The sequence below is a fragment of the Mangifera indica genome, chromosome 6 (assembly GCF_011075055.1).
Source record: "Mangifera indica cultivar Alphonso chromosome 6, CATAS_Mindica_2.1, whole genome shotgun sequence".
NCBI lineage: Eukaryota > Viridiplantae > Streptophyta > Magnoliopsida > Sapindales > Anacardiaceae > Mangifera > Mangifera indica.
Window position 1 is genome coordinate 15,385,093 of NC_058142.1, and position 16,628 is coordinate 15,401,720.

General features: G+C 33.8%; 1 protein-coding gene across 4 annotated transcripts; it reads left to right on the forward strand.

Moving 5' to 3' along the window:
* The first annotated feature begins 665 nt into the window (after positions 1 to 665).
* LOC123219057 (vacuolar protein sorting-associated protein 54, chloroplastic-like) lies at positions 666 to 14,770 on the forward strand. Of its 4 annotated transcripts, none has more exons than XM_044640769.1 (19): positions 666 to 1,725; positions 2,574 to 2,636; positions 2,927 to 3,006; positions 3,676 to 3,793; positions 5,518 to 5,595; positions 5,775 to 5,931; positions 6,057 to 6,145; positions 7,103 to 7,356; positions 8,481 to 8,652; positions 8,740 to 8,823; positions 8,918 to 9,321; positions 9,650 to 9,803; positions 10,188 to 10,269; positions 10,920 to 10,999; positions 11,554 to 11,715; positions 11,820 to 11,887; positions 12,965 to 13,045; positions 13,158 to 13,420; positions 14,337 to 14,770. In XM_044640769.1, the coding sequence occupies exons 1-18, from the start codon at positions 925 to 927 to the stop codon at positions 13,291 to 13,293; spliced, it is 3,063 nt and encodes a 1,020-aa protein (XP_044496704.1). In that variant the 5' UTR covers positions 666 to 924; the 3' UTR covers positions 13,294 to 13,420; positions 14,337 to 14,770. The 4 variants fall into 4 exon arrangements, with proteins under 4 accessions (XP_044496704.1, XP_044496707.1, XP_044496706.1 ...); XM_044640772.1 differs by having other exon boundaries at positions 3,676 to 3,784; XM_044640771.1 differs by having other exon boundaries at positions 667 to 1,725; positions 5,521 to 5,595.
* Positions 14,771 to 16,628: the final 1,858 nt, after the last annotated feature.

Below are 16,628 nucleotides of genomic sequence, written 5' to 3' on the forward strand. Positions count from 1 at the left end.
TTATTCGATAGTATTTTTGTACAGATCGGTTAAGACAAGTTGCGATTCTGACTCCGATTCCAACTCTGACTCCAGTCTCTATTTTTAAGCATGGAGTCCCAATTTTCTCCTCTCTAACAATGCCGAGCCTATAGGATGCCGTCTAGACTAAACGGTACATTCAGCTTTATGGCGGGACCCAATTGTGCACAGCTCAGCCCACTTGGATGTTTCACTAGTGCGATCACCATTGGGAAAAATTTGAGGCCTCCCTTAACATTTGATGAAATTCAAAAACACCCTTACAACTCAAACACAATTTGCCTTTTACTTAATAGTTAATTTCTTCACTCTCAAGTTTCTCCTAAAAAGGGTGATTAAAGAAAAGTAGGAGTGGATTTGAACTAAGGGACGTCTATAAAAATCATCTTAAACTTGAATCAACAAAGAAGAAAGAAATTATTAGAAATAAAAATAATAAAAATTTATGAAAGAAAATAAATTTATTAACTAATAATTAGATTGAAGCTTAAGTTAGGGTTACTATATCTCGAATTCAACTATTTCGAATAGTATACTAAACCAAATTTGAATAAACTTAAATCAATTCTTAATAACTGTAAAAGTGCCGGAGAAGAAATAGCTAAACTAATAGAGATTTTCGATAATTTAAAAACTGATTGGGGTTTATGAAAATGTATCAAAGATTAGGGGAGGTTTTGTTCTTTCGCTCCCTCCCGTCTTCTTCTTCTTCTGGTCAGATCCAAATCGAACCAGTAAAACATAAACCAAAGCGAAGCACTGGGATATCGAACTTGAAATCAGACCTTAACTCTTGATCTCAGCTATCCATTCAGTCTCAATCTCAGATCTAGGGTTTCGCTTTCGTCATCACCTGAATTCTGCCCAATTCTTTCATGCTTTGTTCATACATTGACTAACACCATGGATTCACAGCCTTCCCTCTCGGGAAGGTCCTCGTCTCAGATTGAATCCGCCACGTATTCTAGAACGTCGTCGTCCACTTCGCAATTCAACAAATCTATCTCCGATGCCACAATTCAGAGCCTCTCCTCCATTCTTAACAACCCCAACGTCGGGTCGGATCCTTCCTGGATCGGTTGGTGGTCCTCTTCTACGTTCATTTCTCCTCCCGAATTCGCGCCTTTAGCTTCTAACACAAAAATCTCCTCGGACCTGACGCGATCGGATTTTCAACCCTATTTATCGACAATCTCTGAGTCGTATCACCGATTCGAAGACATTCGTAATCACGCAAGCAAAGAGAGCATCGATTTAGATAGTAGCGGCGGCCAAGGTGAGGCGTTGGTGGCGTGTTTACGAGAAGTTCCGGCGCTGTATTTTAAGGAGGATTTCGCGTTGTCTGAGGGCGCGACATTTCGGGCGGCGTGTCCGTTTTCGAATGTATCGGAGAACATTGTGCTGCAAGAGAAGCTTTCACAGTATTTGGATGTTGTGGAGTTGCATTTGGTGAAGGAGATTTCATTGCGTTCTAATTCTTTCTTTGAGGCGCAGGGGCAGTTGCAGGATTTGAATGTGAAGATTGTAGAGGGTTGTAATAGAATTCGAGGGTTGAAGGAGACCATTCGGCTTTTGGATACAGATTTGGTGGAGTCTGCGAGGCAGATTCAGAAGTTGAATGGTACAAGGAGTAATTTGTTGGCTTTGCAGCAGAAATTGAGACTTATCTTGGATGTTAACCAGTCTTTATCTACACTTAAACTGGTACATTGTGAAATATTATTCTTGTGATTCTGTTTACTGTTTTATTTCTTATAACTGCAGAACAGATGGTAATAATAGCTGAAACGATATTATGGATAGTGGGTCTTTTAGATGGCTGCTTATGGATAAATTAATCACCTAGTGATTTAATGCCGCCTTGTTGTAGTGCCTTCATGGATAATTAGATACAATTCTTAAAATGGTATTTTCTTTTAATTCTGTTTCCTGTTTGTTCTGTTATTTTGTAATTATTCTTGTATTAGTGTCTAGATTTGTTTTTGGTTGTTATATGCTTATTTTGTTGTCTGCTTTTTTTATTTCTTATAATCACATATAGTAATGCAATCTGAAACAAACTATGGATGCTGGGTATTGTAGATCATTGGATATATTTAAATTAATAATTGTCCACTGATTTACTATTGTGATTTTGTAGAATGACAATAGCTGGACAGAAAATTAGATAAAATTTTATGATGAGATTCCAAATACTGGCCTCCGTTTAGAATTTAAGATATTATTGTATAAGCAGCAGTAATATTGTATTGTTGGAAAATATTTGTCTTATGGCTGTTGGAAATTGCTGATTCTTAGCTATATACTTTTTATTGGTTTTCAAATATCTATACCTGATATGAAATTTGAGTAGAAATTATTGATTTATGAACTGATATATAAAATGTATACTCTTAGACTCAAAGTACCATATTTTATCCATAAATTGTTGTGGTTGGTCCATTTTCATCTGATATGCTTAGGACTCTGGTAAAAATTTTAGGGTCTGGATATTTAGTATCACTTTTTGTTGATGTAGGAAAATGAGTTGCTTTTTTGTTTCTGTCATACAGCTTGTTGCATCTGCAGATTGTGCTGGAGCTCTAGATGTCACAGATGACCTGCAAAATTTGCTGGTATGTGATCCTTGACTGATGAAATCATGCTTAAATCTTGTTTTACTTTATTGTTTCAAATTTTTTGCTGAGTTTGATTTCAGAGAATTTCCATTTTTTTCCAATATTGTATCAAGGCATTCTCTGTATTTCTGTTATCCTTACTTATTGAAATTTGCATGGGCTATTTAGTATCAAGTATATGAATTAAAATTGTAAGGTCTTTTCTCTTTCGCTGATCAAAGAATTATTATATTTTCTATCTTCCAGGTTGTAATTTCCACTTATCTTAATTCTTCTGTCTTTGATAGGATGGGGATGAGCTTACTGGTTTGCATTGCTTTCGACATCTTCGGGATCGTGTGGCAAATTCAGTAGATTCAATTAACAGGTATATATTGAGATTTTTTGTGGTGATATTAATCTGTGACATTATCTGAATGTGTTCTGATTTGTGTCACACTTTGCTTGCCTGACACTGCCCTCCCTGAGTTCCGGCAAATAGAATATTAGTGATGTTTATTTCAAAACTTGCATGAAGTTGCGAGCTGGTTTGTAATGAGGAATAATCTTTTTAAGGCTTTTATAAGTCTTGTAGTGTTGACACTTGGTTAATGTTGATTTCATTACAAGCTTTATAGCTAATTAAATTGACATGCTCTAAATCTATGTTAGGATAAGTTGCTTCTCAGTTGGGAACATAAGAAATTTAAAGGTAACTCCAACGGGTGTTTTCGGGTTGCCATGGAGGTCTCCCTCACCCCAATTCAATCCTAGCCATTCGGAAGGGAAGCAATACAATCATCATATGTTCAGTGTGTCCTTTTTTGATTTCAGTAATGAAACTTATATTTTAAATACCAACTAAGATTTGGCAATGGGAAGTTGATGTTGAGTTCTCTTCTATTCCACTAGCAATGGTGTAAATGATGATTTTGTGGTAATTTTGACTCAAATTAGCAATGAGATTTCATTTGCCACTTCCTATGATCATGCTATTCGTCTTTCCTCATTTTAAACAAAAAGTAATTTCTTTTACTTATTAAATTTATTTTTGTAGCATTCTTTCAGCAGAGTTTATGCATGCTGCAATAGACAATTCTGGGGATATCGATGTGGCTATTTTATCCAAAGCTAAAGCTAGAGCGTCCATCTCCTCAAATGGGAAGGTTGATGAAGTATGCTTAATTGTGACTTTTTAATGTAGAAACTGAACTCTCAGGTTTTTACTTATATTTGTCTGCAGAAGCAATTTTTTAATCATTACTGCCATGGAGTGTTGTTCTGCATTAAATTTAGGCTTTATAGATAAAGCAGAACTGTCTTTATCATTACATGACATACCAGCTTAGTATCTACAAATAATTTCCCTTTTACGCACATGAACTTGCTAAAGCTGGTCTCTCATAATACTTTTGAATAAAGTTGCTAAAATTGGTCTTTATTTGTTGCCTTGTAATCTTTAAAGTTTTTGGAGAGACTATAATAGTTCAAGTAGACAAAGGAATGCCAGGGAAAAGGATAAGATGGATGATAAGGGAGATGACAGAGAAAAAAGATATAGAAAGAGTATTTTGCACCTGATATTGATGGGTCACTCATCCAACTGGAATCAGAGGTTACATAACCTTAGGAAAAGGGTCAGTTAGACCCAAAGTACCATTAAGGCAATTAATTAATAAGTAAAGAGGGGTTTTAATATATTTTAACAAGGGAATGTTATGCTTATCAATGGCCATTCAAGGAGGTCTCCTTATAATTAATAACTTTTGGGCCTAATTGTACTTCCTACAAACCTCAGTGGGTTTGCTGTAAATATTTGTTTCTTCATTGGTGAAAGAAAGAATCCAGGCAATACACCTGATATGTCTTCACTAGATCCCAAATATGAAAATACACAATCATTTTTTATAACTAAGCAAGCTTGGTCTATGAGCAATCTTTGGGTTTATTTTCAGTAGGCTATTCGAAGATATGAAACAAATTTTCTTGTTAAAACTACATGTGGCTTTGTAGGCCAATGGCATGTCTTTATTAACAGTTAAATGTTTTGTGCTGTAATCTTTTTTTGTTTCATATGAGAGTTTGAAGTTCTGTGTCAGTAATTTAATTTAATTTAATTCTTATCCATTGTCTCATCATAAACTTTCACATCTTTTTCTCACTTGATTCCAGAAGCACTGTATTTCAGTAATTTAATTTACTTTAACTCTTATCCATTGTCTCATCATAAACTTTCACATCTTTTTCTCACTTGATGCCAGAAGAACTGTATTCCATGTACCATTTTTAGTTTTCTAGTGCATCTGACTTTGGCATGCAATATTAATCCTTTATGGTGCCACATGTTTCTATTTAAATGATTAGTCATATCTGATTTTTTGAACTATCATGCTGTGGGTTATTCTGGCATCATATATATTGTTGTTTGTGGATGCTGTGTATTTGATGTGGGTTAAGGAGCTTTATGTTGGTGATGGCGTAATGTATTAGCCTTTTTCTTTGTCATTCGACAAAAAGAAATGAGGATTTTATGAGGAGATCATAGAATACAAGGTCGGTTTATTGTGAAATAAAGTCAATGTCTAGTCTTTTTAGGTGTTTGATTCTTTGGGGGTTATTATTTATTTTATTTTAAATAAAATTGGGATGTTTTCCCATTCATGGTTGGAATCCTCTCACAGTATCAAATTTAATATTTGTCAGCAATGGATTATCTTGTTTTAGTTATGGTAGTCTTTTACATCTTTGTATCTTTCCTTTTTTCTTTTTTTCATTAATGAACTTCTATATGTTTCTTATCAACAAAAAACAGTTGTGTTGTTTTTTATTAACTCTGCTAGAAGTAGACTTCAAGATTAAGTTTGATGATGCAATTTGTTTGACTGATTAATTTTCTTAGCAGGTTTCATTGGATGAAGAAGAAATGTCTAATTTTCGAGATAGGCTTCTTCCTCTTGTCATTGGGTTGCTCAGAACTGTGAGTTATTTTTCATGACTACTTTGTTTCATATTCCTTTTCATTGTTTTTATCATAAATATTTAATTTGTTTAAATGGGTTCATTAATAATTTACGCACCTTTTTACTGCTTTAAAATTGTCGTGTTAGCCCCTGGGTTCAATGCAATTAAATCTTTGATGGAGAATTTTCTTTGTAGGCTAAGTTGCCCTCTGTATTGAGGATATATCGTGACACGCTAACTGCGGATATGAAAACTGCTATTAAGACTGCTGTGGCAGATCTGCTTCCCATTCTTGTTGCTCAACCTCTGGATTCAAATTTCTCTTCTGGAGATCATACAGTGGATGCAGATGGTGAGAATTTAATCATAAAATATATTTATTTTGTCTAATATTACTTCCTTTCAGACTCAACCTTGTGCTTACCTAATCTGTTCGCTTTCGTTTTCCCATTTCTTAACACTAATGTGGTGACTTAGGTGGAGGCTTATCACTTGCTAGTAAGTTGAGGAGTCTGACATCAGAAAGCTTTGTTCAACTTTTGGGCACTATTTTCCTGATTGTTCAGGTAATGTATACTTTACTGTGTGGCTATTCTTCCTATGAAAATACTATCTATTGAAGGTGTTAGTTGTTGAAGCTTAAAGAAAACATCATGCGCTTCTATCTCTTACAGTTAAATTGCATTACCTTTTCTCTTTCTTTCATTCATTCTGTTTTTGCTAGGAATAAAGATACTCTATTAAATAAAACGTATACAAGAATGGACAAGTTTTCCTCATGAAAATGTGTAATTCTAAGACTATCAAATGTCAATTGACTAATCCAAAGTTAGAACCTTATAGTGATTTGATAAATTCACTGGCTGAAGAATGGGTCTGGGCATGGTCACTTTGTTGGATGTTATTTTTGAATATCAAGTTTACATAGCGTGCAAGTACTACCGAAGGTAAGATAGTTCACTTGTGAGACACGGTAACATTTTTAACTTCCTGGGATAGAGTCCAGTATGGGATTGAAGCTGGGCTTCTCTGATATGGCTGGTGCTTTAACGTCCTTTTGAACCAGCTGTGGTGATATCTAAACTGTTTGACATTGCCAGATTGATGGGCTCCATGAGCTGCAGTTACTGTACAGAAACTGCATCTCTCTCTATCCCAACAGTTGTGATTCCTCTTTTGTTTTTCCTCTTATATTTTTGTATGTTTTGGTGTCAGAAGAGGGGTGTTTTTGGGTTGATAGAAATATACCTGAGCCACTCTGTCAATCTCTTTTATCCATACAGAGGTACATTAGGGATAGATCATCCTGAATGCATTAAATTTGATAGAAATATCCGGAGTTTATCAGCTTCTTTATGTTAAGCCACAGTCTGATTGTTACTGATTTAAACTTTACAACGTCAATTATGATGAATGGATAGTCATAAACAGTCTTTCTTTTGTAATTTAAACCTTTAACTTTTTCAGATTAATTGTTATTTAAAAGAGATGTAATATGAATTCTTTTCTTTTAGTGAATGCAGGCACATTTGATGCGGGCTGCTGAAGTGAAAAAGGCAATTGAGTGGATTATGTGCAACATTGATGATCATTATGCTGCTGATTCAATTGCTGCTGCAATTGCGGTTGGTGCTGCAGCTTCAGAAACAGCCCAAGATACCCCTGTTCAAGGTGGCTCACTCTCATTTTCACCTCTAAGAAATGCTGCCAAGATTCTTTCAATTCAGGGGAAAGTGAATGATACAGCCAGCCCCACAAATATGTCAAAAAATTTCAGGTTAAAAGTCTTATCACATTGTTTTAGTTTCACAATGTTAGTCACATAATTTACATTCATATGCAGATCTCTTTTTTATTAGTATATGGTATTAATCTTTGATTAATTTTAGATATATGCTTATGTTGTTTGTATTTAATGTGGTTTAAAGTATGAGGCTCTGTAGTTTCTTTTTGCCAATAAAGAAAGGGGAAATTTAGAGATTATACTAAGTAGCATTTTTCTTATTAGCAAACTATGGAAAAATATTATGTTTTTAAATTTGGATAAGTTCCTGTGGCAATTGTTAGTTGTTACGGATAGTTTGAACAAAGAGGGTCTGATTATTTCCTTCCAGCTTTACCTTTATAGTAAATGAAGCTCTAATTCTTTTCTTCTTTCTTGCGGGATTATTAGATTCTAGGTAAACTGTGGGAATTTTCTGATCGGAATCCTGTTAAACATTGAGATTGTCTCCTTGTATTTCCAAGAGTGCATTTTAATGGTTTCTGGTCTCATGGCCTGGCCCAGGCTCCCCATTTTTGGCACGGCCTGCAAGCTATACTGGTTGTGTTGAGGCTCGAGGCCAATGCCTATTAAAAAATAATAAAATAATAAAAATTGGAAAAATATAAATATCTATAATTTTGCAGGCCGACTTGCTAAGGGCCTGTGAAGGCATGATCCAAAGGGCCTTTGGCTGTGCCGCAGGCCTTGACATGTCAGTGGCCCAGCCCCAGCCTGCAAAGCCAGCCAATTGGTGGACCTAGGCACCTTGGGCTGTGCCAGAGCTGGCCCAACACGAATCACTGTCATGTCTATTTTTGGTTATCTCATGCTTTTGACCAACATATTAACTTTTACTTCTCTGTAGATCATCAGCTGCTTTATGCTGTAAAAGTTGCCAGTTTGGCTCCTTTCTAATTACAATTGTGCTTCCCTATGCTGAAGCCTGGTGTCAATAGACATTGCACATAAGGATTTTTCAGTTGATCTCTCTTTATTATTATTTACTTCTTCCAACCTTCATAGAATCTATGTTTAAATTAATTGCTATTTAGAATTGGTTTCTAGTTTCCAAGATTTAGTTTGATTCTAACTAATATTACTATCAAATTGAGGGTATTACATCCTGTGTTTGACAGAGCTGATGTATTGAGAGAAAACACAGAAGCTGTCTTTGCTGCATGTGATGCTGCTCATGGAAGATGGGCAAAACTCCTTGGAGTCCGTGTACTTCTGCATCCTAGGTTGAAATTGCAGGAATTCTTGAGCATATATAACCTTACCCAAGAGTTCATAACTGCTACAGAGAAGGTATAATTTTTTAATCTTCTGTGTTTAAATTGAAGGATGCAAGTTATTTGTTTATGGTTGTGATTCCATTCTGTGCTAACATAACAGATTGGTGGAAGGTTGGGATATAGCATTCGAGGAACACTGCAATCACAAGCCAAAGCCTTTGTTGACTTCCAGCATGAATCTCGAGTTAGTTTAAATTCCTGATTAAGTAGTTTTAGTTCTTAGAGACTTTATCTTCTAGAACTTATGTTTGTAAGTAATTTTTTAATTGTCCTTGTAGATGACAAAAATCAAGGCGGTACTTGAGCAAGAAACATGGGCGGAAGTCGATGTTCCTGATGAATTTCAGGCCATTGTAACTTCATTATTTTGCTCTGAAGAACTGGTCTCTGATAGTATGGATGATGTCCAAGGTAATATAACAGCAAACTACAGTGAACTAGGCACAAGCAAAGACAGTGGAGCACAAAATGATCAGCAAATTGAACAGACAGATTCAAGTGAAATATCTCAACAAAATGATGCCCATTTGAAATCTAAATCTTCAGCTGAGGTAATTGAAAGAGATAAAGCAGATTCCGGGTTGCCCACGGTTCAGAGTAACAATAGTAAGACGAAGGAGCGTGGAAAATCTGCATCTCAAACCCTTATCTATGGAGGTGTTGGTTATCACATGGTAAACTGGTTAGTTATCTTGTTTGGCATCTTTTCTTTTTCTCTGCTGTTTCCCTGTTTCTTTCCTTTAGAAAGCTGTACTTGTGCTGCAGCATAAACTGATTTTCTGTTTGGACTTGTACTGCCTTTCTGAGTCTAAAAAACTACTCTCTCTCTTTTTATTTTTTTTTGTAATACTTGTTTTCCTTTATCCTTACATTGACTGATTCTTAAACTTGAGATGCTAATCTTCTACGTTTAGTTTCCTTTCTGATATATTTTTTTATCACTATAAGCTAGTAGAAACTTTTATGATGAATGGGCATTGATGTAAATTTCTTATTATTCTTTCCTCCAGTGGCTTAATATTGCTGAAGATGTTGTCAGAGTACATTGATATGAATAACTATTTGCCTGCGCTCTCTTCAGAAGTTGTTCATCGTGTTGTGGAGATTTTAAAATTTTTCAATACCAGGACTTGTCAGCTTGTTCTTGGCGCTGGTGCTATGCAGGTAAAATGTTGTCTGTAATTTGTTGAAGGTTGTTTCTTTGAATGTCCTAAAAAATTCAGAAAGGTTCTGGAATATTCAACTGATTTTGTTAAGTGTGAAGTATTTACGGATCTATCTAGAGTTGTTTGTGGACTTTTCTTTTGGATATCTTGTGTAGCTGGAAGTCTTTAGATTGATATTTGAAGATTATTCAATTCTTTTTCTCTTCTTTTCTTTTTATTTAGTTAATTTATTTTGTAAGATTTATAAATTCATGTTTATTGGTGGTAAACACTTTTGTAAATTTTTTAATTTATTCTCTACTAATTTGTGTTATATATTGAACTCAAATCATATGTAGATTATTCATCTCAATAGTTTTAATTGGCTTATATGCAATTGCAGGTGTCTGGTTTGAAGTCTATTACCTCTAAACATCTGGCCCTAGCAAGTCAAGTTATCAGTTTTACATATGCAGTTATTCCTGGTAGGTGATGGCAATATAATATTCTGTTACTTCTCCAAATTGTAAGGGTTCTCTTTAATATTGTTGTTGATGCATTTTGTGTTATATATCATTTGGAAACTGTTAATGAAGCAGGTTGTGTCTGAGGTTAATGTTAATCTGCTTTGTTTTTTTCTCTATGGTTGCATGTTTATTTGATTCTTCTTCTCTATCTTGAACCTCGTTTTTTGGATATCTAGGTAAACAAAGTTGTTGGAGGCTCCTTTGCTCAATTGAAGTGTCTGTTGAACTCTCTGAAAGAACTTGATAATATGTAGCTTTTATGCTCAATTTGGAAAAAACTTGAATCAGTACAGATAAAAGTGTAAACTTGCCTTATTTTTATTGACTTTGTTTATTAATAACATGGAAATAGTGTGAACTTGCCAGCGTTCTGTTTTTCTTTTCTAGTTAAAAGAGTATATTTAGAACATATACTTTTGGAAGATCTGCTGGTTTGTTTTGCATGCTTATTTTGGTATAACCAAGAATCATTTTCAGCATTTTTTTTAATTGTGTATGATGCTTCAATCTATTCTTCTTTGCCTGCATCTGATGTTTTCTTCGTGCAAAATTAGAATATATATGTAGAAGTTCCTGTTTATGACATTTGGCTTTGTGTTTGGATTAAGCTATCAGGCGAATTCTCTTCCTAAAAGTACCTGATACACGGAAGGCATTGCTTTTATCAGAGATTGACAGAGTGGCTCAGGTATAGTTTTGTCACTTTATCTTTTACTTCCTCTGTAGTACTTTGCTTAACGACATTACTTCCGCCAATACTTGGATGACTATGTCCCAACTAACTTATTAACTTCAATTGAGCATAATGTTTTTAGTTGACACTAATTGGTTGTGCACTAGTGATGCTCAATGCTTTTGTTGTCAGTTTCGAAATGACCATTTATATGATTTTGCAACTACCTATTAGCATGCATTAATGTGTATATTTTTTCTTCTATTTTTTTTTTATTTTCAATTTACGGAGGGTAACATCTGCTGCTGATGTTAATTGTGCAGTTTTATGTTTTGTGAGGAAGGTTGATGTTGTGTTTCCTGATGGAGCTCTAACATCATCATCATCTAGTACCAGTTTGTTTATTTTTATTTTGTAGATGCATACTGTTTTCTGGGGAGCTGCAATTTGTTTCTAGGATGTGCATGTGTTTTTCATTCGTTCTTATGTAACAATGAATGGGAGAACGTACAAGTGTAACTTCAGTCTACATACCATGAACTTATCTTTTGTTTTGGGTCTCTAATCAGGATTACAAGGTTCACCGGGATGAAATACATACAAAGCTGGTTCAAATTATGAGAGAAAGGCTATTAGTTCACCTGCGTGGGTTGCCTCAGATTGTTGAGAGCTGGAATAGACCTGAGGATTCTGATTCACAACCAAGTCAATTTGCTAGATCACTGACAAAGGTAAGTATTGTGATTAGATTGTTTACAACATTGTGTACACTATTATTATCATCAGACGTTCTTGATGATGACTATTATTTCCATCAATCAATTGGATATGATAGGAAGTGGGCTACCTCCAACGTGTCTTATCTCGAACTTTACATGAGGCAGATGTCCAAGCAATTTTCAGGTGAGTTATCTTGATTGATAAATAAAAAGAAACATTAAAATTCTTTTTTGTTAGTGAACTGTATGAATTGGTGTAGAAGTAGAATATTCTTTAGAGGAGTATTTAATTGGTTAAAAGAATAGTAGATAAAATACAAGTAACGCAAAAATCTAAGTGAATTTGCAATGAACTGTTGATTTATTGTGTTTTTATCTCTGAAGATGTCACAAGTGACTTTGCTTACAACTTTTTGGAAGTGTAAAACTTTTCATTTTGGGTATCACTTACTTAAGGGTCTATTTGATTTGTGTTCCAAAAAGATTTTTCAGGAACTAAAATACAATTAAATTTGTGAGTTGTATCCTAATATTTTTAATATTTGAAATTGTGTTTAATATAGTTTTGAAAAACCTTTTTCAGATTAAAAACTATAGCAAACTGTGAAAAAGACTTATAATGGTATTTTTGGTTTTACATTAGTTTTAAGAATTGTATCAAAAACTGTTTTTGAATATAGTTCGACTCATTTCTACCAAATGCATTTTCATAAGATTTTCTGTATCCCCTGTCTTAAAGACACAAAAATTGCATTTAAATTTTGTATCAAACATGCCCTAAGAATTCCGGGATTTCTCTCTATTTCTGATTTTAGAGAGCTAGGTAACTGTTTTCAAAACTTCGTCCTAATTTTAGAAGTTGATTTAGAATAGGAACCTTTGAAACGTTTGCAAATGAATGGTGGAGCAGACTTATGCTTTCATTTTGAGAGAAATTGAATTTTAACTCTCATGAAAAACAAACTTTGAGGTATTATCCTATCTTCGATTAATGATGGTGTGTTGTTCATATAATAATTTGACAAAGTCATTATTGTATTTGGAATATCAGTGCTTTTTCCAAGCGATTAGTTTTTGTAATGCATGCCATATATATGATTAATTCTACTGGATGAGAGCCCTCGATCTCTTTCCAATTACTTTTCGTATTTTGTGATTGTTTCTTCTTTGTAGATAATCAATGTGGGAAAATAATTGCTGATGTTTTATATCCAAATTCATGCACACAATATAGTGACTTACAGGGAATACTTTTCTGTAGGCAAGTAGTTGTAATCTTTCATTCACAAATTTCAGAAGCATTTTTGCGCTTAGAGATCAACAGTCCACAAGCAAAGGAAAGGTAACATGTCCACTGTTTTCTATCAGAAATATTCTGTTCCTTAATTGGGAATTAGTTTTAGATTATTGTATTGGTAGCAATTTTATTTTATTTTTTTATTTTCATGAATCAGGCTGCTTCGGGATATCCAACATATTCTAGGATGCATTCGATCATTGCCTTCTGATATGTCAAATGATTCTGGTGTCCCCAATTGGGGACAACTTGATGAATTCTTGGCACAAAGATTTGGAGCCGAAGCTAGCTGACAAATTTTGTTGTAGAGTAAAAATTGATTTTTTCTTTGATGGAGGCTAACCAAATTTTGGAGGGAACAAAAGGAGATGTCAGAATCAATTCTCTGCCTATGCACTTGCCATATTGAGTCAATTTGAGGTACTTCTATGCTTTGATTGTTAAGGATGTATCTGTTGCATGTAAGGGTGCAAACAAGCCGAGCCACATAGTGCTTGTTTAGAGCTCGGCTCAAATGCATATATATGAAGCTCAAGCTTGCTGATTTGGTGGCATCTTGGCTCGAGCTTGGCTAATAAAATTACATGTTTTAATCCTTGATGTTTTAAAAAATTATGTTAAACCACAATAACTTACATAGTTATCAAATAATTTCTACATTTAAAGCTAAAAAATGAGATTTTAAGGTGTGAGTGCTATATTTGAAACTTTTAGGGGCATATTGATAATTTTTTTGGCTACCGAGTAGCCAACATCATGCTTGAACTTAGTTTGAGATGAGCCAAACTGTGAGCTGCTTCAGTTGGAGCTCAGTTCGAGACAAGCCGAACTGCTTGCGAGTGGCTGTGCTTGTTTGCAACCCTAGTTGCATTACATGCACTTCTTTTTATACCTTCACAAATTGACAACGGAAGTAAACACAATGAGAATAACTTGAAAATCCGAACTTATTGTGATGCTTTCATATTCTTAAACCCAGTGATATCTGCTTTCCAATATGATAGTGTATCACTTTTGTGAAATCATTTTTCCTAAAGCTCCTTAGGTATCGACATAGCACATCTATGATCTTTGGTTGTTTCAAGTTCGAGAACTATCAAACATCAGAATTTGGCTTAATATTTTTGAGATTGACGGTGGCATAATCAATCTCTTTTATTTCCCCCACTAATATTCATCTGCATATTCTGGAAATAATCTTCAACATAGCACTTGTATGCCGATCCAGAACTATTTATGACTATCATCTCTAATTACTGAAGCGTCTTCCTCCCCGAAACAAAGTTATGAAGCAAGTTTTGAGTATGGATTACTAATGATTGGAAATTTTTTGCAGGTTACTGATTAGTTCCAGGCAGAAGCGTATATCATATTTGTATGTTTCCCAAAAGAAATTGTATTTAACCAGAAGTTTTGTAGAGGCACACCACATATGCAAATCTGTGATGAATAGAACCACTTCTGTTTTTTCGTTCCATATTTTTGTGTAGTTTTTTTTTTTTTTTTGGGGGGGGGGGGGTGGGCGGTGGTGTGGGTGTGTGTGGGTGTTTGAGAGGAGCAGGGGATATTGTGGTGTTAGAGATGGAGCAGGTTTTTTTTTTAATTTAATATTCTGCGATCAAAAGAACAAAGAAAAATGCATAGTTTGATGGTTAAATTTGATCTTTTTTGGAGGGGATGGAGGGGGATTGTTTTTGTATCATTTCTTGTTTTTTATGACTATGTCAACCAAGTATACTCAAATTATGAGCATGTAATTTTCCTCCCTAGGCGTCTGCATTGTTGTTTCTTTGTTTTCTCATTTCAATTTTGGAACAAACACGACGAAACATAGCAGCGGGCTGAATCTGGTGCAGCCCGTCATGTCTACGGGTTGTGTCATGTTGGTCCGTTAGTATTGCAAAGCTTTGGTCGATTGACCGTGCTTTTATGTGTTTCAAGCAAGTTCACCTGCATGTTTTTACGAGTCAATTTGTTATTATATATATTTTTTTAATACCCTAAGCCCTTCAACACGATATGCAATTTCACGACTTTCGGCCTTGTAATTTTACAGTCTTATTATTTTAAACTTATTGACAATGAGATGGTACTGATGATACAAATAAATTAATTTATTATTATATAATTGATAATTTTTAAATGAGTAATGTTTTGTATGTTCGTTTTTTGGTATATAAATAAATATATATACATAATGTGTCATATGATTGAAATTATATGATTAAATATTATTTTATCATTAATTTAAATTCATTCAATTATTTGATGATACATATTAAAATAGATATATATAGTTTTATTATTTTTAAATTAAAGTAAAATAAATAATTAGATTAGTTAATTAGACTGTTTGTATCTATTGATTTTTGTTGTTTGTATATATAATATTACCTTTCTAAGCAAACTTTATACTATAGAATTACTCTCCCCTTTTTTTTTATTTTTGGGGTCTCAAACTGAATTTATAAACTCCAGAAAAGAAAAATATTTAATCTATATCATTAAAAGAGAGAATTTATTAGGGTTGGATTTAACTGGGTCAAACTTGAATAATATCCAGTTTGATATTGATTCAAATTTAAAAGGGTTGATTTGATGTTATCTTAAGATCGATGAGTTGAAGTTTAAATTTGCTTTGAAAATAATATTGTTTTAGATTTAATTTGAGTGAGTTTTGAATTTAATTTGTTTTATGAAAATATGTATAATTTAAATTGAATTCGAATTTGAACTCAAACAAATCAAATTAATATAATCTTGAAACCCATTTTTGAGGTTTGCTATAATAACTAAAATTTTCTAAGGTTTTTAAACAGTGTAACATTTTCTTTTTTAAATTTTAGAATCACACAATATCTTAGTTACGATTGGATTCGAGCTGAACCGAGTTTGAGCTCGACTCGGTTTATATATAGCTAAGCTCTAACTCATGAAAGTCAAGCTCGAATTCGGTTTAGCTCATTTTTCGTTATTAAAACAATGTCATTTTAATACATATTAGTCAAAACGACGTCGTTTTGTATTAAAATTTTTAATTAAAAATTTTGGCTAATAGCTCGAGTTCGAGCTTAAATGAGTTCGGTTCGAGTCCAACCCTAATCTTAATACATAATTAAAATAACAAAATTTTATTAGGATTAAATAATATTAATTAATATTATATGGATTATACGGTGTAGTAAAAATTTCAATGTAATACCCGCATCATTAAACTTAACAACTTTTTCATAGAATTAAGATGGAGTGGTCAATCTTATCTCGTTCAACAATTATTGTTAGTTAATTTTAGATTTAAAGATGTTATATTTAATTCAAATTTACATTACTACAGACAATTAATCTGATTTTGAGTTTTAATTTGTGAAAATACTAATTGAAACCGAATGTGAGTATGTTCTTAATAGAGTGGACGTGTCAAACAAGATAAACAACATAGACTAAAATGTAATTTTTAAATTTTGGAGAGTATTTGTGTCAAATATTCATGTTTTGTTATAATAACCCAATATTTGGGCTGGATTCGAGCCGAGTCAACCTTAAGCTCGAGCTTGGCTCGGTTCACATAGAGTTGGCTCGAGTTTGAGCTCGAGCTCAACAGAGCTCCGTTAAGGCCAGCTCGTTTCCG